The sequence below is a fragment of the Lemur catta genome, chromosome 14 (genome assembly GCF_020740605.2).
Source record: "Lemur catta isolate mLemCat1 chromosome 14, mLemCat1.pri, whole genome shotgun sequence".
Classification (NCBI taxonomy): Eukaryota; Metazoa; Chordata; class Mammalia; order Primates; family Lemuridae; genus Lemur; species Lemur catta.
This window is the reverse complement of record NC_059141.1, coordinates 6,086,961-6,110,449: the sequence shown is the minus strand read 5'-3', so window position 1 is coordinate 6,110,449 and position 23,489 is coordinate 6,086,961. Positions and strand designations below refer to the sequence as shown.

The 23,489-nt window shown below is 55.6% G+C and overlaps 1 protein-coding gene and 1 long non-coding RNA gene across 2 annotated transcripts in view; one reads left to right on the top strand and one right to left on the bottom strand.

Annotated features, from left to right (window-relative positions):
- Positions 1-424: 424 nt before the first annotated feature.
- FAM53B (family with sequence similarity 53 member B) overlaps positions 425-23,489 on the bottom strand; it is a 73,753-nt gene continuing 50,688 nt past the window's right edge. Inside the window, exon 4 of the mRNA XM_045568013.1 lies at positions 425-2,450. Within this exon, the coding sequence (XP_045423969.1) occupies positions 2,088-2,450 (363 nt within the window). The 3' untranslated portion in view covers positions 425-2,087. The remainder of the gene's footprint in view (positions 2,451-23,489) is intronic.
- On the top strand, positions 7,414-8,570 carry LOC123649819. The gene is made up of 3 exons (XR_006739153.1): positions 7,414-7,629; positions 7,915-8,160; positions 8,252-8,570. It is a non-coding gene; the product is annotated as an uncharacterized LOC123649819 (long non-coding RNA).

Sequence of the window (23,489 nt, the reverse complement as noted above, 5' to 3'; positions counted from 1 at the left end):
CATACAACAGCCCTATGGTCACACTGGCCACCACGAGCCACCCCTCCTGGTCCTGAGCAAAGGCACCTGGGGCCGCCGCACACCTGGCCTGGGCTAGCACTGCCCTCCTCCCTGCTGCAGCGTGGCCACTCCAGGTGCCAGGACCCCCCATCCCAGGCTTTCTGAGGACATGAGACACTGGCATGTGCTCCCCACATTCACCCAACAACTGCCCCCACCTCCCCCAGATTTGCTCTAAGAAGACACGGTCCACAGGACCAACCAGGCAGGGATCAGGCGAGACCCCTTTGTCTACCGGAGCCGCAGCTCCAGGGTCCCAGGTGGAGGTGCCTCCGGTAGGAGCTACAGCAAACCCAGGGGAGCTGGTCACCTGCTCCAGGACCTGCCCCATGCCTGGCACGTCCAGGATCCGCAACCTGGGCTTTCTGCAAGCATCTTATGGCTGATTTTTAAGAAACGCCACCCACATATCAGACCTTGAACCACCACTCTTTCGATGGAGTAAAAAGTGAAGGTTTAAAGTTTCCCAAACAGGGTCTTTCTTTAGGGAAAAGGTGAGAACCATTTGGACTCAACCTGCAGAAGTGAGGCATTCACTCGTCCACAGAAGACGAGCAAAAGCAAAGTGACTACAAAAGTGCCTTTATCACGTGTCAGCAAACTCAAGAGAACACACCGGTTATTTTTAGCCTTATGGGAAAATGCGCCACTCACTCACAAGCCAGCCCAGTTGCTATTGTCTGCAGAAGATGCCAAGTTTGCTAAAAGCCAGATTCCCAAAGAGTAGAGCCCACGTGGCAGGCACGTCTGCAAGGCGGGCTGGAGGGGAGCTGCCCCAGAGCAGACCCCTGGGGGTCAGAGGCCCCCCCATAATGCTGGGGGTGGTGCCGGGGGCTGTGCCAGCTGGGAGGAGCCAGGCAGGCAGGGCGCGGGTGCGGAGGGAGCTCTGTGCCATGGCCAGGCCCACGGCATCGAGGCAGCACTTGGGCGGCCCTCAGATGACATGGGTGTGGGCCTGTCTTGAGGTGGATGGTGCGTCTTAAAGCCAGCGGCCCCCAAACAAACGTGAATGTGCTTGGAATATTGCAGGGGGGCTCAGGGTGCCCCCATCCCGGGCCCCTGTTCATAGCTCTTATTGCCTGAGGACGTTTTCAAGAGGTTGCCCTTTTATCGTGACATCTCTACTCTCACCTGAATCAACCAAACTAACCCCTTACTGACCGGTTAGCCATGGAGAAGGGCTGCCATCTGCCAGCCCTGCCAAGGCAACCCCCAAAGTGGCAGAGCCTCGGGTCAGGCTCTCCCTGCCACGGGAGAGGCAAGTGAGTGTCTTTTCAGCCAGCGGACCCACCACATTCCTACCAGTGTGGACAGCCTCTAACAAGCACCCCCCAGTTGCTCCCTGGGGCCCAAGAGCTCAGACACGGACTTACCCGCTGGAGGACCACTCCAACACCCCAGAATCTCTGCCTCCCACACTTGGAATTAAGGCCAAATGGTTCTGGTGTCACTACAGAAGGAAGCATCTCCGGAACCTTCCCAAGCCTGAAGCAGGGAGGCCTGGGAGAGAAGGCACGGAATAAAACTGAGTGAAAGAAGCTGCGGGGCCAACTCCCCAGCGCTGAACCTGAGCGAGGCCAAGAAGGGCCTGACATCCAGATGGCCCCTGGCCCAGCCCCGAGCCCAGGCCCGCTCGCCAACCTTGCCCAGGGGATGCAGAGAGGCGCCCAGCTCTGCTGGGGAAATGACAGAGGCTGCCTGACGTCCCACAAGCAAGAAGGCAGAGAGACCCAAACCGAAGAGCTGCTCTCTGGACTGCAGTGGTTCTGTGGACCTGGCGGCCACCACGCTGGGCAGCTGGTGAGAGGCCGACAGCCCCACTGCACGGCGTGGCCCGGCTGGCATTCACAGAGCCAGGACACCATGGCCAGACAGCCTCTCCCCGGGAGGCGGGCAGGCTCCCTCTCTGGGATCCAGCACCTCTCAGGAAACTACCATCAGGCTCAGGAGTTGGGCTCCCCATTCAAATGCCACCGGGGGCCCATCGATTTCAACGCACCCCCAGCCCTGAGCGGGGCCCACCGCCCTCAGTTGTTCTCTATCTGTTCAATGTCCAGCTCGCCATCCAGGGAGCAGAGGCTGTTCCCGGCGGCCCCATGGTCCCGCCAGGCTGTGGCCAGCTCCCCTCTCCTGCTGCAATCCTCGTCCAGGGCGCAGCCGTCTGGCTCCTCACAGGACAGGTCCTCCTGGCAGGTAAGCTGGTCGTCGAAGGAGTGGGGAAGAGGCTCGGGGACTGGGGTCCCAGCAGGGGTCCTGCCCCCCGGGCCAGAGGCCGAGAGCAAGGTGGTCCAGGCCCTGGTGCTGCTGGCGTGGAGGGCGAAGGGGCTCTGGGGGCCGCAGTCCTCCATCCCCGCACTCAGGCAGCTGAGGCTGCTGAAGGTCTGACAGTTCTGTGGAGAGGCAGACACACAGGTTACCCAGGCACTCCGGGACCGCGTGCCCCACAAAGCAACTGGTCCCCCAGGCTGTGGCAAGACTCCCAAATCCTACGCTCCTCCACCACCTGCGCGAGGACCAGAGGCCACCAGCAACTCGCTCCTGAACACACACTCTGGCTGATGAGCATTCTGTGCTAATGAAGAAACGCAAAATTCAACTTTTCACCCACTAAGCTGGCAAAGAATGAAGACTCGCAAGTCCCCGGGTCTGAGAGGCTGTGTACGGCCTTTCTGGAGGGTGACCTGGTGAAAACACAGGATTCCCTGCCTGGGTAATTTCACTACTAGGATTTTTATCTTAAGAAAAGTTTAAGATGCGTGTAAAAATTCAGCAACAAAAATATTCCTAGTCACAAAGTTAAATGGAAAAGAAAAGAGTAGCCCCAACCCCCATAATGACAGCTGAATAAAGTATGTAGTCAGACAAGGGACTGCCACGTGGCCATCAAACAGAGCACGGCAGCAGAACACGCAGCGACGTTCCCACGAGAAGGGGCCCGAGTTAGGTGGAAACGTGGCCGGGCTGCACTGCTGCCCGTGGGGGACGTGACGCCCACCCATCCACTTCCCACGGCCAGGGAGGGGGAACGGGGCCAGGAGGGACTGAGTTGACGTCCCCAGCCTGGCGCACACCAGAACCATCCAGGGAGCCGGTCTGAATCTGAGCTCTGGACCCCACCCGGAGACGCGGACTCTCTAGAGGGGAGTGTGGGAGTGATCTGCTGGCGGCCGGGCGGACTCCAGGTTCTGGTGCTCACGGCCGGGGGCCTCGGGCAGAGCTCTCAGGCGTCTCGTCTGTAAGAGGTGCGCGATGGTCCCTGCCTGCCTCGCAGGGCTCTTTGCGGCCCCCGAGAGAGAACAGGCTGCCCTAGAGCCTCCCGCGTGCCCCGTGCTGCCCATGTGGGGCTGGCGTGGGGCCTGCCCGAGCAGGGTGTGGCTTGAAGAGGACTTCAGGGGTCACTGGCCCATCCTGCTTGGAACCACCGGCAGCAAGAGGCCAGCGGGTGCAGTTCAACACCTGCTCTCAGAGCAGAGCACAGAATCAGGCCGTCTCCTCCCCAGAGCCAGAAGCGTGGTCGGCGGAGACAGGACAGAGGCTGAGGCGGCGAGGGGCGCTCAGCCCAGACCTCCAACGGGACCAGCAGCAACAGCTCCCGCCCCGGAGGGGCACAGAGGCGAGGGAGAGGCATTCCGGGCTCGCGGGTGGGGGCCGGGGAGCAAAGGCGTGGAACACCTGCTGCCCCCCCGGCCGTGCGCCTGCCGACGCCAGGATCACAGACCTGTCCCCAGGGCCCTGATCCTTTCAAAGGCCACAGTGCTTGTGTGTGGCTTTGAAATAAAGATGACCACCGGCTGTCACAGTGAACAAGCTGTTGAAACAGCCTCAGCAAATGGAAAATAAAAGGCGCTCTCTCTGGAGGAAGGTGGCTGGGCATGCTGTGGGCACGCTCATTGTTCCTGAACATTCCATGGAGGAAACTGTCCTGATAGGTTTGCTTTTCTTGGAATCTTTTGATTTACTGGGAAAGGTGAAGGCTGAGGTATGGGAGGCGGGGGGAGCTCCGCGCTGGGACTGAGGAGAGAGGGCAGGGCACAGGCAGGGCACCGGTCAGAGCCGAGACGCCTGACCACGCCACAGAAGGAGCCAGGCCCCTGCTGGGCCGCGGGGCTTCACGGCTCCCCTCCCCCACCACAGCAGAAAGCCAGAGGTGGCAGCTCCTGTGAAACAGCCCCCAAGATCCTCGACAGACCAGGGCAGGCTGGGACGAAGGGCAAACAGGTCCCGAAGCAAACGTGCTGGTGGCAGGGCCAAGGCCAGAAGCCTGTGCCGGAAGGGGCTCCGAGGCCTCTCTCAGCCGCCCCCGCAACTGGCCCAGACCTGAGCCAGGACAGAAGGAGAACAGTGTAGGGGCACAAAACACAGAGGAGATGGCCCAGCCTGGGCAGCCCCAGCCCGTGTGTCCCCGGACAGGAGGCCCCGGGGTGAGGCCAGGACCCACCAAGGACTCGGGAACCCGGGGAGCCGGAGCCAGCCTGTCGCCGGCGGAGCAGCCCGTTCCTCTGTCTGTGCAGAAGTCAGTCTGGTGTGTAAGAATGAACAGTAACATCCGGTCTGAGCCTGAGCACCCCACATGGCGTGCTGTGAACAGGTTCTAGGTGGGTGACGAGGCCCAGACGCCACCAGCCCTTAGGAATTAGCCATGTCTGTTCACCCCAGCGTGCCGAACGCCTGGACACGTGCCCTTGTTTTCTGAGAGCTATAAAAGGGCAGGAAGTGTCGCCTGGTGTAAACCCGAACAGAAAATGCTCTGTGCTCTGTGCGCGAGGCTACGCTCACCTTCTTGTTCCTGCTCAGGGTCTTCCTGCCTGATCTCACCCAGTGACTGCCTGAGGTGCAGGTGGCAGGGCGCCTGACTTTATGGCCAGCGTGACAGCACAGGTCTGGACACTAACCATGGTGCTACGGCCTAAATGTGGGTGTCCCCTCAAAATTCATATGTTGAAATCTAATCCTCAGTGCAATAAACAATAAGAGGAGGTGGGGCCTTGAGGAAGTGATTAAGTTATGAGGGTGGGGCCCCTGTGGATGGGATTAGTGCCCTACATCAGGCCTGAGGAAACTCATTTGCTCCTTCCACCACGTGAGGGCACAGCGAAAAGGGGCCATCTATGAAAAATGGGCCCTCACCAGACACCAAACCTGCCGGCACCAGGATCTCGGATTTCTCAGCTTCTAGAACTGTGAGAAATACATTTCTGTTGTTTTTAAGTTATCCACTCTAAGGTGTCTCTGTTACAGCAGCCTGAATGGACAACAGCAGTCCCCAACCTTTTTGGCACCAGGGACTGGTTTCATGGAAGACCGTTTTTCCACGGACGGGGGTGGGGGAAGGGTGGGCAGTGCTCAGGCGGTGACATGAGCCACGGGGAGCGGCTGTAACTACAGACAGAGCTTCACTCGCTCACCCACCACTCACTGCCTGCTGTGCGCAGCCCCCTGGTTCCTAAGTTTCATGGAAGACACTTTTTCCACGGATGGGGGCTGTGGGGACAGAGCTCTGTGACCCAGGCCCTGGCAGGCCACAAACCAGCACCAGTCCTCAGCTTGAGGGTTGGGGACCTCAGGACTAAGACACATGTTAAGCATTGACCACAGCCAGCAGCAGGGTGCTGGGGACCCATTTGTTGGACCTTTCAGAGACACGTGGCTATTGTCTCAAGTGTGCCCTGGCGAGGGCTGAGGTCAGACAGGCCGTGACAGATCCAGACTCTGCATGGACACATTTTGCTACGAAGCAGGTTGAGAAGCTGTACAGTTGGCTGCTGACTCTCGTCACAGGCAGACAGCATGCCACGGGACCTGACATTCCTCAGCGGCACTCGGTCCTGGGCCGCACGTGAGAGCCAGGGCTGCACCTTGAGAACTCAGAACCTAGCTACTGCAGCCAGAGTGGCGAACAGTCAGGAGCCACCCACGGAACACCCCTGCTGGTGGCCCACCCCGCCTGTCAGGGAAGAATGTGACAGCCACAGTGGGGCAGTGTATGTTCTGCCCAGAACCCCCTCCCTGTGCAGACACCCAGGGCAGGCGCACACCCATGCCTGGCCCTACAACAGCTGCCCTGTGCCCACCACGCCCTTGGGGCAGGGTTCTGCCCAGCCCCTCCTAGCAGCCCAGCTGTCCCCATGGAGGAACAATGCATGGGCCTGTGGCAAGCCTGTGTACCCTCAAAGATGTCTGGGGAAAAGCTACAAAAAGGCTAGGTTCAAAGTGCCATGTGAACACACTATACCAAGGTGAAATTGCTCCAGGAGAAACTGTCCCCCCACCCACCAACTTCTATTCTCTTGAGGCCCAGCCCTGGCCCAGGGACAGGCCACCTACTCTGGCACAGGCCTACCTAGGTAACAAGCTCAATGGGAACTGTCTTATGTGGCTTCAGGCTAGTGGCCAGAGACATAGGTCAGGACTCCACTCCTAGAGCCTGCTATAGAGGTGACTTTGGAAGGGACCCCCTGAAAGTCTAGCTTCTCCGTCAGATCTCCCAGACCTCAGCTCTGGCCAGCCACAACAGAGGCCGTGGCCACTTCTGCTGGCCCCAGCTGGAGTTTCCGGCTCAGCCCACCTCACCCAGTCTTCCCCGGGCTTCCCAGCTAGAAGCAATGGCCCCCTCTTCTGCAGGGCCTTTCTGTGCAGACGTTTGTTCCTGTACCTTCCTTCTGAGTGGGCAGCCCCTGCCTGGGCCCTGGGGCTAGAGACCAGGGTGTCCTGGTCTTTGCCATCTAGGTACAAGCCGAAATCCAAATCCTCCCTCAGGAAACATGTTAAGGCAACACAGCTCCACACTGCTGCCCATGCTGGCGGCCACCCGCCCTGCTAAGCCTCAGGCCACCGCACTCACTCTGCTCCCCCAGCGCCACTGCTCCCTGGGCCAGCAAGGCCGGGATGCAGGAGGAACTTCAGACACACCTTCTGAGCTGAACAAAACCCCACATTTTATCAGCACTGACCTAGAGCCTGCTCTGTGCCGTGGGGGGAAAGGCCTGGGAGTGCAGGGGAAGCAGCAGGACTTCTCCTGGGAGTGTGGGCTGGGGGCTAGCCGTCCCCAGACTCAGGAAGAGTGTCCCCACATGCAGGGGTGGGCATCTGGGGACAAGGGCAAGGTTGGCTGATGGGATGAGTCTGAGAGCAGTGGTGGCTCCCGAGTCCTGGCTGCCTCTCCCAAGGAGGACACAGTATTCCTCTCACTCTCTGGGCCCCGACACGCCCCCGAAACAAGAGGGCTCCGCTGAGGCGTGTGGGGAATGTGGATTCTGAGGTAGGAGGGACGGTGCTCCTCCACTGACCAAGTGGCCTTGCTTCCTGTTTCCTCACCTGGGAAACGGGCATGTTGTCTCTGGCCCGGCTGCTCGGCTGGGCTGTTGCAAGGATCACGAGGAAACAGGCTAACTGGGGGCTGAGGGCGCCCGCCTGGGTCCCTCAGTGCACAAAAGCGCACACCCTCCACTGCCGTGAGTGTTGGCTGCCGATGGCTCAGAGCTGCCGCTTCCACAACTGCCCTGGGCTGGGAAGCCCGGGAGGTCACCCCCCGCACTGAGGCAGCCCCCAACCAATGACCAACTGATACAGGTACAGGAGCTGCCCCTTGTGGTGGGCGGGATCAAATCCCAGGCGCCAGCCACACTCTAGAGCACCAGGCTGAGGCTGGACTTCGGCTGAGCCCACCTCTTAGATCAGCCTCTGCCCGTCCTCTAGCCTCCCCTGGCAGCCTCCCTCCACCAACTGCTTGCACAAGAACCCTCAGCTCAGGCTCTGCGTCTAGGGACACAACCTGAGGCAGCAGGGAAACAAACTTTGTGTGCTGACGTCATCGTACACGACACATCTGCTCAGCAGCACCATTCTTCTTTCCAGCCAGGCTGTGGCCAGAGACTGACCACCAGGCCCTGCGAGGAGTCCAGCTGCCAGCACCAGCCCACCTTGAGTTTGCTGGGGGGCATCAGTTGTCGGGGACACCTCTCCTTGACTAGTCCTAAGTGTGTGCCCACACAAGACTCCCCCCAGCATCTGACTGCAACAAGCCTGTCTCCCCAAGGTGCTCGTGTGCATCTGTCTTGGACAAGAAGTGACCACTTCCCTCTTGTGCCACTGCTCCTCAAGGTGGGCATATTTCCCTTGTTTAATCCAATTTTAATTTTTAATCTTTAATCCAATTGTTTAATCCAATTTTACGGGTCTCTTTGTGTTGCAGGTGTTTAGGGAGCTAAAATCCCTTCAAGAAAGAGGCGCATCAGCAAGCCCAGCCCACGAGTCAGGATGAGCAGAGCAGGTCCCCGGCCCACCTGGCAGCCGCCCTGCGGGAGCAGCAGGGCCCGGGCTCCGGCTGAGCTGAGGCATTTCCTCCCCAAACAGACGCCTGCACGAGCACAGAACTCTCCAAGTATCAAGAAAACCCCAGGCCATGAGAATGGATGGCCATCAGCCTGGAAAGTTTCTAAGTTTCATTTGTATTGGAAGCTGGCACAGAAACAACCAAGACAGCATGGCATGTGGTTTCCTAGGTTTTTCTAAAAAACTATCTCAGAAAAGAAAAAAGGCACAAGCATATTTTTGGCCTATCTTTTATCCATCTTTGGTAAATCTGACTTTTGCATGAAGGCTGTACTCTCACAGGAAGCCACTGCCCCCCCCACCCCTGGGGTTGGAGGCATCAGGTGGGGGGAGCTTCTGTCCTCCAAGGTTGCCCCGCAGAGCCGCAGGTGGGTCTGGCTTCAGGCAGGTGCCAGAGATGCCTCAAGGGCCATGGGCCCGGCCAACCCTTCCCTTGGGGCTGACTGCCCAGGCTCTTCAGGGCCACCCCTGGGCATCTCGTCTTCCCATCTCCTGCAGCCCAGAGCCACCTCCTGTGCCCATGTCCGCGCCCAGTCTTACAAAGGAACAGCATTATGCTTAGCCCATGTCTGTGAAATGCTTACCTTTGGACCCAAAAAAGGCAGCCCTTTCGAGTCTGGGCTGCTCCTGACCCTCAGAAATAAGGGAAACGCCGGCCACAAAACTCAGACGGGGAAGCCAGGTTGCCAAGGCCTGACAATAGGGAAATAAAGTTTCCTGGGGTCAGGGGGTGTTCTGGGGCCCAGGGAGCCCCACTTATTTGGTACCAGATACTGGAGGCTCTTCCCAGATCACAGGTTCTAGAAACAAATGGCCCAGTGAGGGCAGTAAATATCTACTGGGTGAAAGGCTGGCCCTGGTCAGTTACTAGGGAAGTCCCTGACTTCCTGTGCCACTGTTTGCTCAGCTCACTTCTTCAGAGGCCAACCGAGCACCTGCCATGTGCCAGACAGATTGTGACCACCCCCTTCCAAAAGCCAGTCCAGGAGGGGACAGACTTAGAGGAACTCTCTCAGGGCAGGCTGGGCAGGCTCACGAGGCAAGTACCATTTTTCCTTTTTTGCAGACAAGGAAACGGAGGATCAGAAGGATAACTGGTTTACCCCAAATCTCTGTCCTGTGGCCTTGCTGTCCCTGCTCGGGAGATGCCCCTCCTATGTGGTTCTGTATGCGGTGTGGCCTTGCCTCTGCTAACTCTGGAGGCCTGGGGCCCAGGTGGAAACAAGATGATGGGGGAAATGACCTACGGCCCCTGGAGGCTTCCGGGGGTGGGGGTCATTCTTAGGGACAACCCAGCACAAGGCACTGGCACCCAACAATCTGCAATGTCCTATGCCAGACCCAGGGAAGGCGAGAGTGGACTCCAGCAGATCCCCCGATACCCAGGGGGCTGTCGGGAGGGGTTCTTTGTAACAGAGACCTTGAAAGTCACCCAGCTGGCCTGAGAAGTTGAAAGGGGTCACAGGAGTGGCGCTCACTGGGCCACACCCTCCAAGCAGGCCAAAGCCTGGCCTCCCCCAAGGCCCCTCTTCAACGGGTTCTGCTGCCTGTGCCCCTCCACTGCTCCCACATGTGCTCCGGCTCCTCCTGCAGCAAACCTCTTTCAGCCACGTGAATTTCCACATGAACTTCCCTCTACTGCCAGCCCTGGGTCAGTGCCATGCTGGCACCCTGCCCCGTCTCTTCCTTACTCACTGGCAGACTCTGTCTCACCCACTAGAACCCAGCGCTGCAGCATCCCGTCCAGACGCAGGCTGACCGAAGCTGCTGCGTGCACCCTGTTTCCTGCCAGGCACGTACGGATGCTCCTTGCAGTCTGCGGGGTAGGAAGGAAGGACCCACACTGGTCAGCCCTCCTGGTTCGGCCTGTGCAGCCCTGGGGTCCTGAGGCCTAACACCCCAAGTGCTGTGCATAACAACAGGCCTTGAAGGCCCAGAGCTGAGCACGTCCTCTGAATGGCGGCCAACCCAGTGGCCCCTCTCTGCTGGCGCCCTGCAGGCCACAGGGTGGCAGATGCTGTCTCTGCACCAGGCCCCTGGATGGCAGACGGCCTGCCCGAACAAAAAAGGCGTGGCAGCTGTTGCCAAAGGGCCTCCCAGCGCTCTCACGACTGGAAAACAAACATTCTGTTTCTGTGGTGTACGCTCCGGGCAGCACACACTCAGGATGGGACTTGTGAAACCACCTCGGTCACAGCCTGGCATGAAGAGAATTCTTTGCCTAACAAAAGTCAAGGGACCTTTCCAAAGCACACAGGGCCCTGGCAGGGGACCAAGGCATAACGCACTGCCTGAGCCCACAGTCCTGGGGCAGTGCCGTCCAGCAGGGTGCACATGGTTTCAGGGGGCGGCTTCTGCAGCAGGACTGGGGGCACAGAAGAGGGGTTCAGAGCTCTCAGGGGGGTGGTCTGTGTTCAGCTGCCTGGAGCTGGGTGTCCCAGGGGCCACCTCAGGGCACTGAGGACAGGACTGCTGTGCACTGCCCCACGACTCTGTTCCAGACATTGGCTTCCGTGAGGACACACTGGAGCAAGGGGATCATTTTTGGAAAAGTAAGCAAATCACAAATCAACCTGTTTAACCACCTCATTTTGCAGATGGGCAGACTGAGTCCAGGGGAGGAGAAGGGACTTGCCCCAAATCACGCAGCTGGTTGCTGTGCAATGGGACCTCCCCGCTTCCGGGTGTGCCCAGGAAAGCATGCGCTCCTCCCGCAGGGTGGCGGTGTGGCAAAGGCCGCACGGGCCCAGGCTGGGATCCCTGCGGTGAGTGCCCGCTGAAGGACCTCAGCAAATCATTAAATGTCTGAGCCTCAGTTTCTCATTTGTACCAGGCTAGCAAGCACAGCCACAGAATTGCTTGGAAGATTAAAATGAATTGAGACCACTAAGGAGGCCATGAAGGGGGCTCAGCAAACCCGAGCTCCCCCTTCCTACTCTCTATCCCCCCGCCCCCGCTGTCTGGGGACACAGCAATGCCACAGCAAAGGGGACTGGGAGCTCAGCTTTTGGTACAAAGTCTATACCTAGCTGCCCTTTCTAACAAAAACCTGCTTTTAAGAGCAAGACTACATACCAACAAAACCAAAGATAAACTATCTAGGAATATATTTATAAGAACTGGCAAAACTGACAGAAATAAATCCTTAATGAACAGAAAAGTACGACTGAACAAATAGAAAGACATCCTGTGTCATGGATAGGAGGACTCAACCTCAAAAAGGTATAAATTCTCCCAAAATTAATTTATAAGTCTAACGTGACCCCAATCTAAAATATCAACAGTACCCCCACCACCATGATATGATGACAAGCTGATTTTCAAGTTTTTAATGAAAAATAAGCAAGTGAGATTAGTCAGGAAAGCTCTGTAAGGAACAAGAGAAATTAACCCTAAAAGACTAGCCCATACCAATATAATATGCTAAAACATGTTATAAAGCTTCAATAGTTAAAAGAGCATATTAGTACGTACATACACAGACTAATGAAAAGACTGTCCTGAAATAGACCCAGTTTGGTATATGATAAAGATGGACTCTCAAAGCAAAGAGGAAAAGGTAGAATTTTCAACAGATGGTATTGAGAGGTAAAAATATTTTTAAAAAAAGGTTGACTTCCACATTCACACCACACACAGGACAAACTCCACATAGACCAAGGGTTGCAATACAAATCCATAGAAGTACTAGAAAGAAATACAGGAGAATTCCTTTATAGTCTTGGGATAGAAAGGGAAATTCAAAATCCAGAGTCATAAAAGAAATAGTTAATAAATCTGACAAAAACACACGCGTGTCAAAAAATGCCAAAAGCACTGGTAGGAATATAAAGGGTGAGTTCGCCGTGGAAAAAATCTGGCAGTTTCCCAAAATGTTAAACACAGAGTTCCCATCAGACCCAGCAATTCCACTTCTAGATGTATTCTCAAGAGAAATGAAAACATATGTCTACATAGAAAGTTGTACATAAATGTTTACAGCAGCATTATTCATAATATCCAAAAAGTAGAAACAACCCAAATGTCTATCAACTGGTGAACAGATAAGTAAAATGTGGGATATCTGTACAACAGAATATTATTTGGCCATGGAAAGGCACAGAGTACTGACACACGCTACAGCGTGGATGGCTCCTTGAAGGCATCGTGCTAAGTGGAGGACACCAGGCACAACTGGCCACAGACGGTCTGATTCCATGTGAAATGTCCAGAAGAGGGAGACCCAAAGAGACTGAAAGCAGACTGGGGTTGTCTGGGGGCTGGGGGTACTTCATGGGGGATGGGGACTGACTGCTAATGGGTACCGGGTTTCTTTTTGGGGCGATGAAAATGTTCTAAAATTGATTGTGGGCCGGGCACGGTGGCTCACGCCTGTAATCCTAGCACTCTGGGAGGCCTAGGTGGGTGGATTGGTTGAGCTCAGGAGTTGGAGACCAGCCTGAGCAAGAACAAGACCCCATCTCTACTAAAACTAGAAAGAAATTATACGGACAACTAAAAATATATATAGGAAAAATTAGCCAGGCATGGTGGTGCATGCCTGTAGTCCCAGCTACTTGGGAGGCTGAGGCAGGAGGATTGCTTGAGCCCAGGAGTCTGAGGTTGCTGTGAGCTAGACTGACCCCACAGCACTCTAGCTCAGGCAACAGAGTGAGACTCTGTCTCAAAAAAAAAAAAGAAAGAAAGAAAAAGACCAGTGAATCAATTTCTTTTTTAAAGAGAAATGAAAAGAACACAGAAAAGGACACATAAATGGCCTTTAAATATATGAAAAGACACTCAACTGATTAGAAAAACACACACTAAAATGACATAGAGAAACCATTTTTTACCTATCTGGTTGGCAAAAACCCAAATGTCTGACCAGCCTCTATTGGGTGGCCTCAAACACGGCCATCCAGGATACCGGGTGGGACAGCACCTACCACGACATCTTGGCATCGTCTTCCCAGATGGCAGACACACACAACCTGTGACCAGCCAATCCTACTGGTGGGAATGTACCCCACGGAAGATATGTCTGCCCCCATCCGGAAAGAGTCACGTGCACTAGCAATCACAGCTGAAGGAGACCGGGAAGAGCCCAGGGTCTGTGAGCAGGCCGGGTAGGTAGGCACGTCCATACAGCCGAACACCACGCAGCCAAAAAGGAGGAGGCGGCTCAACTCTGACACAAAAACACCTCCAGCGTTGACTGTTTAAGAAAGCAAGGTGCAGAAAGGTGCGTATCGCATGCTATCTTTCGTATAAGAATGGAGAATAAATAAGAACTGAAATTCCTATTTGCTTGTTGTGCATAAAGGAGCACAAGAAACAAATAAGCAGTAAACTCTGGGGCATGGGGGATGGGAGAGATGGGACCACAGTTTATTCTGTATTGTTTTCATTACTGAACATGTGAACGTACCATCCAAAAATAAAATATGTATGCCCATCTGTTTGCATGTGTGTGGATTTTAAGAAGAGGGGACATGCTAAGCTAGAAATGAAGAAAAGGCCAAAATCTTACTCAAATGGTCACTTTTTCTGTAACAGAAGCTCCCACCCCATTTCCATATTAAAACTTTGTTATGTTTTGCCACCAAACTTCTTCTTTCCTTTTCTCCTTACTGGTAGAAACAAAGCTTATGCATTTTTTAAATGGCACTTTGCAAAATTTGTGGACACAAAAACCACCAGCCCCCAGGTTCTGCACTTAATAATCTCCAAATTAAATCTGAGTTTCACACGCATGAGACATGAAAACATTAGGACGGGCCAACCCCTAAATGGACAACAGGCCACACCTGTGCCAGACATCCACATGTGGGCGGTAAGCCAGGCGGCCTTTCACATGGCTGTTAGGTGCTTTCACAGAACACAGGAAGGGGGGAATCCCTGGAAACAGTCTCTGTTGCAGAGGTTCAAATAGCTGCCACCCCTGGGGCTGGTTTGGGGCTTCCTGCTCCATGGACAAACACTACCAGGCCTTCTGGGCAACCCAAGGCCATGTTGGGGGCTGCTTTGTGCCTGCAACCTCAGACTTCTCCTGCCTTGTCCAGAGAGTCCAACATGGGCCTCTTGGAGCAGCTGCCCATCCTAGCCCTGTCCTGCAGAAGTGAGAGGAGGAGGCTGCCACTTTGTCACAAATGGTTCTGGGGTGGGGAATGGCCCTGTCATGTCTGGGAGCAGCCTCAGTGGCTGCAGGAACACCCTGACACACACTGAAGATGGGCACTTGGGACAGGTGTCTATAGTTCTGGTGCTTGTGAAGAGGGAGCCCCAGTTCCATCTGTCATATCTCTACACCAGGTGATCAGATGAGGCGCAGAGACCAAGTCCAAAGTGTCATAGTCAGCTAGAGTTCCCTTCAATTTGAGGGGAGGGGAACTCTTCTTCCGTCCCAACAATGAAATATAAATCATAAAGAAAAGGCAGGCAAACACTGCAGAAACACAACTGACTGATATATCCGCCCAAACAGGCCTCAGCACGGAAAACTCCAGAAGCAAACAGTCACAACCCTTCTGGGCTGCCCTTTCCAGCTGACAAGGTGCTTCTCCTCCCCCTTGGGAGTTCCACAGCAGACACAGGGTCCAAATGCATCTCCGGGGGGCCTCGTGCAAGCCCTGCTCCGCTCGGGGCCTCTATCTGTCCTCTGTCTTGAGAAGGGGCTGGGGTCACCCTTGCTGGCTCTGGGCCTTGCAGCAGTCTGCAGGCAGCAGGGAACAACAAAACATGCTACAAGGGCGGCACAGTGTCCAGGGCGTGCCTGGATGGGATGTGGGTGCCTGGCTTCTGGCTCCAGCCTGACATGCTGGGCATGTCTTGGGAGAGTCAGCCTGCTCTGGGCCCATCCACACAATGACAGTCTTTGGCATAAGCCCCAGGTGTCCCATCCTGCACTGAGAGGCTGCAGCACCATGACCAGCTTTAACACGATGTAAGGCCTGGCACCAAATCCAAATCAGATCTGTACCACCAACTGCAGTGGCCCTAATGGCCACCTTTAGGCCAGATCCCTATCTCAAGCTTCAGACCCAATGGGCATGTCCCTGCCAATGTCCCATGGGCCTCTCGGCTCAACACGTCTCAAACCTGATCCAGCACCTTCCTCCCCAAGCCTTCAGAACCAAGAGCAAATGCCTCACCCCAGAGGTAAAGGCCGGGCCTGCTGCATGCGCTGGACACACTGAGCTCCCCATGGGGAACCCTCCCTAGGCCAGGACCACCCCCCTTAATGAACCTCTCTCTCCCTTGAGAAACTCCTCCTCACACTTCACAGCCCAGCACAACCACCCCAGACCCCACAAAGCCTCCTTGGAGCCTCTGCCCAGGCAGAGGGAACCCCACACCCTCTGTCCTGGAGCCCCCACACCTCTGGGCTGGCTGGCCCCACGAGTGCCTCAGCCAGGGAGCAAGTCTCTGCTGGCTGCAGCCCTGATGCCTGGAAGAACAGGGCCGGGTGGCTAAACAAATGAAGGGTTGAACGTGAAGACCCATTTGGGGGTGGAATCCTACCTCTGACACTAGGACTGGAGTTTCCTTGAGCACTTTATGCAACTCGAGTTTCTCCTTCCCCACCTGTAAAATGGGGAAATAAAACTGCCCTGGAGGGGTTGTAATGGGGTGGGAATGAGATCATAAGCAGCGCTGGGCCCAGAGGTGTCTAAACCCCATGCGAGGTGCCCCCTGCAGCAGGATGGAGGGAGAGCCCACATCCCCACGGGCAGCCCCCAGCAGATGCGACACAGGAGAACCATTTCCCCAGCTGCATCCCACCCACAAACAGCCTCCGACAGCAGAAATCCCAGGCATGTGGGGAGAGGCGAGGCCACACTGGCCTACGCTGGCCTTCAGTGGCCGCTGGAATCCAACAGGGCTGAGGACAGGCAGCCCAGCAGGGTTGGCCGGCACGTCCTAGCATGCCCCGGCAGGGCAGGTGGCCACGGGCATGCCTGCTGGTGGTGGGTGAGGCAGGACATTCCTGGGCACATTCTGCTTCTCTGGGCTTGGCAAGCCCCACCCGCAGCTCCAGAGGTGAGGAGTGGTGAGGACAAAGTATGTGGGGCCTTAGTGCTCCCTGAGCCCTAGAGGACCTATTAGAAGACTGCCTTTCCTAAGGCTTTATCTCGTCTGGAGGCAAACAAAACAGTTGCTTAGCTACAGGGTGGGGAGGCGCACCAGTCACCCTTCCTAGGATGGTCTGCCCTCTCTAAGTCCCGTCTCTTCAGACCAATCTGATGCCCTGACAAGGAGCCCCAAGTGCAGGGCTCCAGGGACAGGGGGTGGGCTGTGGGAAGGGGTTCTACATTCTCCACCAGGACCAGGCCACACCTACCCCAGCAGGAGGTCAGGATTCAGGGCCAGGGTCAAGCACCTTTAAAAAGCATCCCCAAGATGTTGCTAAGGACGGGGCCCATCCTTGGCAGTGAGAGTGTGGCCCAAGGGATGCTCTTTGCCACCAGACAGACACAGGAATAGAACATCTGCCCCTCTCTAGCTGAGTGGCTGTGTGCAAGTCATCTCCACTCTTGGGGTCATGGTGGGCATCGTGCTCCCGTCCCTGAGAGGCTGCCATGGGCTAATGAGAAGAGCCGTGCAGAAGCCCCAGCTCAAGGCTTCGTGTGCTCCACAGAATGTGGCTCCCACAGGAGGCCTGACTGCAGGCTCCGGAAGGGTTGGCCAGGGTGGGTCCCTGTTCCTTTGACTTTCCCAGGGACACACCTCAACATAACTATGAATTTCCTGATAGGCTTATTTTTTCCCCTTTGTTCATTACTATTTAAATGCTTGGCAGAATATACAAACAGCACCTGCATCCCAAGGCATCTAGAAGCCCCAAGAAGCTTTGCAGCCTGAGTTAATGCACCGGAGACAGATGCCTGGGGCCAGCATGGGGGGAACCTCTCACCTCCATCAGCTCATCCTCTAACCACGAGAGACAGGCTCTGCCAGCCTCTCACCTGGAGGCCAAGGTCAGCTCTGGCAAACTCCAACCAGTAGGCAGTGGCAGGACCAGGCTCAAACCTGGCTCTGTCTATCCAAAGACTGTGCGCTCAACCATCATGCTTTACCTCACTGCTACCAGAAACACCAGAATTCAGGATGGCAGAAATCCAATCTCCATCCCCCAAGATCCCCCAGCAATCCTTGCCTGCTACTGGGTAAAAATTCCCACTATAAGGCTCAAGGTCCTCAGGCACAGTCTCCCCACTACATGGAGCAGCAGAGAGGACAGCTTGCAGGGGGCCTGGATGCACCTCTGTGCAGGTGTGTTCTCGGGTGCCCCACCCAGGTTTGCCTGCAGAACAAGGAACACCATGGCCTCAGGCGCCCCAGGCCCTGAGGCCGGCACCCTCAACCTGCACTGCTCTGCACGGCAGGCGGGAGGGGGCTGTCCCTCACTAGCCAAGCCTCGACCAGGAAAGGATGGGCCATGGCTGGGACAAGGGCACCAAGACAGCCTCTGAGGAATGCACAGGGCTTGAGCTGCCCTAAATCACCCTTAAAGCCACACGTTTCTTCCTGTGTAGAAAACTAACCCGAAAGGTTGAACTACCATAAATTCCACCCGTCCATCATCCCCTGGAATCTCATCTAGTTCTGGGAACAAAGTCAGGGCATTTCTGGAGGTTCATTCTCGTGTCCTAGCAGCTGCAGACCCACAAATGATGGTAGAGCTTATGTTTGCCAAGCATTTACCCTGAGCTTCATGGGACTGTCCCACTAAACCCTCACATCACCCTTAGGGGGGGACTTCTGTTGCTGGAGGTTCAGGAACTTGCTGAGGCCACACAGGGAGTGGGTGGGGAGGCCCTGAACACCAGAGGTCTGACTCCAGACCATCCCTGGCTGAGCCCTAGGTAGGAAACGAGTCTACTTTCCTCTGGCAAGAATGTTTGCTGATTTGGAAAAGGCACGGAACCCATGGCATAGTACCTCTCTGCAAGCGGCTGCCACAAAAGGAGCTGCCAAACGCCGTGTATCATGGGCGGAGGCCCACGTTCACTGGAGAAAGGGAGTCAAAGCCAAAGGGAACTCAGAAGATAAGATTCTAAAATCCTCATAGGAGCCACCAGCACAGCCTCAGCAGAAAAGCAGGCCTGGGGCCAGCCCACCCCTAACACACTGGGTCCCCTGCCCCTGCGAGAGGCCCCTTCTTTGGTACCCATGGACCACAGAAAGAAGGGCCCCTTCTTTACCCTCTCTCTTCCAGGCAGATAGGTGGGTCTTACTAAGAATGAACTGGGTACACCTACTATGCACCATGCACTTGGCACACCATGGCTCACTGGTTCCTCCATAGCTCCTAGGAGGCAATGTCAATGTTCCTGCTTTATAATTGAGGAAACTGAGGCCTAGAGAGGCTCAGGAGCCTGCAAGGTCACCCAGCTGGAGAGCAGGAAGCTTAAGCCCATTCTCTATCTGAATAAAGTGGTGCTTGCGCGCGCGCACACACACACACACACACACACACATACACACACACACACACACGCACACGCAGGCCCGCGCTGCAAACCCAAGTGTCAGAGCTCTATCTAGCAAATCACTACAACTGCAGCCAGCAATTGTGCTGGGCGGGCTCAGGGCACAGGACGGTCATTCTTCTCTCTCACCCTCAAGAACACTAGCCCTACCAGAGAGGCTGTATCGGCACTCTGCCATGCAAGCAAGCCAGGGAGATCTTAACGAGGCCTGGGCTCCAGACAAGGAGCGGACGAGAGCTGGAGCCATGCATGTGGATTTTAAACCCACAGTGATGGGTCTCACTCTCCCGCCAATGCCTCTCCTGGTGGTTGAGGAGAAAGCAGGCCAGCTTTGAGGGTGGGGCAGTGGGGGCAGAATGACTGCTGAGACAGACCGGCAGCCTGGCACAGCCCAGATGGCCCAGACACCATCTTCTTAAGCCTGGCACCCCCTGTGCAGGAGAACTCACCTGACTGTGGGTGCCTAGCCCAACAGACGGGTGCCCAGGACGGCTTGCAGGCATCCCACCCAGCCACTGCAGCCACACTGGCTAACGTCCTTTGGTAGCAATGTCCCCGAGTGAACAAGGCAGCCAAAATCCCCAAGGGTAAGTACTCCCCCCATACACATGTATACACGCAATCAAACATGATGACAGAAGCTTTAAGACTGTGACTCCAGAAAGAAAGGGTGGCCTTCAGTCTTGTGCACTTAGAATTGGTTCTCACCGCAAAACTAAACACGAGCCAAGAATTTTCCCCATAAATGTCCCAGCAGGGTAGGGGTGAGCTGGAAGAAACACCTTTAAACTGTGGTACACAGCACTCTGGTGGCCAGGATGGCTGCTTTTTTTTTTTTTTTGAGACAGAGTCTCACTCTGTTGCTTGGGCTACAGTACCATGGCATCAGCCTAGCTCACAGCAACCTCAAACTCCTGGGCTCAAGCAATCCTCCTGCCTCAGCCACCTGAGTAGCTGGGACTATGGGTGTGTGCTACCATGCTCAGATAATTTTTTCTATTTTTAGTTGCCTGGATAATTTTTCTATTTTTAGTAGAGACAGGGTCTCACTCTTGCTCAGGCTGGTCTTGCTTGAACTCCTGACCTCAAGCAAATCTCCCACCTCGGCCTCCCAGAGTGCTAGGATTACAGGCAAGAGCCACTGCGCCTGGCCCAGGCTGGCTGCCTTTTTACTTTCCATTTTCCTTGCACTCCTTGCCTCTTTAAGTTCTGCCATTGTCCCCTCTAAGGGAGACCTCATAGTGTCTCCATGAAAGCAAGGAAAACCGACATTCCTGAAGGTATTGTGGGACCTGTCGAGGCAGAATTGCTCACATGTGTCTTTTTTCTCACTATTAGCTTGAAATGATCTTAAAGAAAGAGGAAAAAGCGTGAAAGAGACACACAAAACACAAACAAAAAAGTCCCTTCCTTGATGGCCAACGGGAAATAAAGCTGGCGCTCTGTCTCTTGAGAGAAACATCAATTGCTGGAAGGCTCAGGTTAACAGAGAATCACGGAATCAAGGATCCCACTCACCCAGCTGAAAAAGCAAGAAAGCGAATTCCAATTGATTGGGGGAAAAAAATTAATTGCAGTTTTAGAAAAATCTTTTCTCTGCGGCGGGGCGGTGGGGCCACTGACGCCCAGGCAGCTTTGCAGGGCTCTCAGCAGTTCCCCCTATTCACGACTCGCAGGTGGCTGGTAGATTTCCCAGGGTTTCTCAGCGCAGTGATTGCACTGGCTCTTTCAGCAGCGGCAGGAGTCTATACAGGTCCACTTAAATCAGTCTGAAGCTGTGAAAGGCTCCATCTCTCGCCGCCTGGGCCCAGCCGCCCAAACACAGCCCCAGGAGGGCCGGCGGGCAGGCGCAGGGCCGGGAGGACGGTGCCAATTAAAAATCCGAGCCTGTGGGCCTTTCTCTTTCTCGTTTTCATTCCTACAGCTACATTGTGTCCACTGGCAGTGGATTCCAAAGGCGAGGCGGCTGCATTCACTGCCCCGAGCTTTTAGAGCTGCCATTTACGAACGAGGCTAATTAAAAGCGTGGTTCCCCCCAGGCTGCCCTTGGGAGGAGTGAAGAGGGAGGCTCAGACCACAAGGAGCACTGTGCGTGCTGGGCTGCTCCGGGGTGGCTGGCGGGCTAGGAGGCCAGGGCCCCTTCAGACTGCCACCCCACCCTTCAGGGGCACAGGGCCTCTGGAGGGAGTAGGGCCCCGCCTGGGCATCTGCCCCCAGAAAATGCTGGTCCCTGGAACATTCTTGTGTTCCCTGGGCATGCCTAGGAAGACAGGGCAAACCTGGCAGGGTGGGGGCAGGCCAGCTCACATGGCCCTACTCCAGGGCTGATGTGACTCAGGTGAATGTGCCACCCAGTCACAATGCCTGCTCCTGGCCACCTGGTGGACAAGCCCAGCAGCCGGGCAGCCAGCCAGTGGTTATATTGAGATGGTCACAGTCAGGGAAAGAAGGGACCTAGGCCTGGTCACTCAGCCCCTCTGAGCCTATTTCCTCACCTGGGAAATGGCGATAAGGAAGGCTAGCTCACCGAGTTAACCGGGCTGGCTCACCGAGTTAGCTGGGCTAGCACAGTCACGGCACTCAGTGACAGCTAAGGTGGCGACCGCTAACCCTAGTGCTGCCAGCGGCTACAGCCCCTTCACATGCTCTGCCAGCAAACCAAGGAGCGTTGGTTCTTTAAAGGCAAATCAGAACCCCCAGAGAGGGGACTGGGCCACACACTGCCCTCCCTCTTCCCTTGCCTTTAGAATTCCAGGATAGCTTCTAACCCAGAAATGGATGAAGATACGGGTAACAACTCTGTCCTTTCAGCAAAATGCACGCAAATTCTGGCTGACCTGCCTGGCATTCAGCAACCCTTTTCCAGATGACCAGGGTGCCCACGTTGCTGAACACATGGCCCTTCGCGGGAACAGCTCAGAAACGCACTGCTCAAAGGTTTTTGCCACAGCGGGAGTCCTGGGAGGTGACCTCCCTGGGTTGCTCAGAAAAGCTGAGGATGCTGGTTTTGCAGATGGCTGTGGGTGGGGGACCTGAGAGGGTAGCAGGGATGGGGACAGGGAAGGAAGGCAGGAGGCCACCTGGGCTGCTTTTCCAGCCAGAGCCTGATGGAGTAGGGAGGCTGGAGACAGGAGGGGATAGTGTGTCAGTCCCTCTGCTGCAGGACCAGCACTGCAAGAACATCTGCCCTCAAGTGGGTGAGGTTGGCCCCGCGACACACAGAGTCGTGAGGGGACTGCTTCTTCCTCTGCCCTTAATGTCAAGAAAAGCTGCCACGTGAGTGTCACCTGTAGAGCCGAAGCCAGGCCCACAAGGCAGTGATACCCAACAGTGGGCTCCTGCCATGGGGGCAGCAAAAGAATAATGACCAGGTTCGGTCTCCATCAAGGAGGCCCAGGCTGCCCGTGGCCCCGCAGGGAGCTGCCCCCAGCACAGGAAGAGGCAGCTGGGGCAGCTCAGGCTCTCCCTGGAGGCCTTGGGGGCAGAGTGGGCCCTGCCATCACCTCCACTCTGCGATCAGTCCACCTATCTGTTATCTCATCTCCTTCCTCAAGGGAATAACTGTGAATATTGGTCCAGATCTTTCTTTAAATTTTTAAAATTGAGAGCAGTAAGAAAAGTAACACTAATTCTGAATGCTTCCTCAGGCCTTGCTGAGGGATGGCCCAGGCTGGCAGCAGTCTTCCCAGCCTCCTGGAGGGAGGGGAGCAGTGGATGCAGTCAGTGCTGATGGCAGACAGGTGAGAGTAAATTGAGTAGGACTCTTGCCAGACAGTTGCTAAGATCACTCCAATAATCCTGAAATCCTGATTAATGGGCAAGATGGCTCTGTGCTTTGGCAGTGGAACTCAGGCACCTTTTCTTATGAAAAGTAGTGACACACACTGCCAGCGGCTGTCTGGCAAAACGCCTGCTTGCCTGGCCTCATTCGAGGGGCTCAGGGGAGACCCTAGAACCACCCAGGAGCCATCAGAAGTGGGCTGAGAAGCCACTGATTGGACAGTGTCACCATCCTTCCCAGCTCCTGGGGACATGGACTCAGGGATAGAGGGGACAGAAAATGTGGGGCCAATGAAGATGAATACTCCATCCTGGGGGCAGCAAGCCCTGCAACACATGTGTGTCAACAGGTAACAGGATGCCCTGCTGCCCAGCTCCAACTCACACTACACGGCATTCGAGTCGAGTGGGCACCAAGAAGGCACCTCTCCTGTGCCACTGCTCAACTGAGGATCGGCTTTCTTGTCTGAGGTCAGACAGGTAACAGAGCCTCAGGACTGCAGCCACCGGGGAGGCCAGGGTGTTTCACTCCAGTCAGAGCTTCTCGATCATTGCTATGTTGCCCCCACGTGACTCTCACCTGTCACAACTAGAGGGTCTGTGGGCATCCAGTGGATGGAGTCAGGGATCCTACAGTGTAAGACAGGGCCCCTCCCCCAGTAAAGAACTACAAGCCCCAAATGTAACCTTAACCTCATAGCATTTCTCCCTCTGATTGCCTTTGGAAGTGTGGCTTGCTTTCTTTTAGGTGTTTGCTACATGCCTTAAAGAATTTTCCCATTTTGTCATCAGTGCAGACCGGCTGTTTTTGCTCTGATGGGCTCAAATATCTTCCCCAGGCCTCTA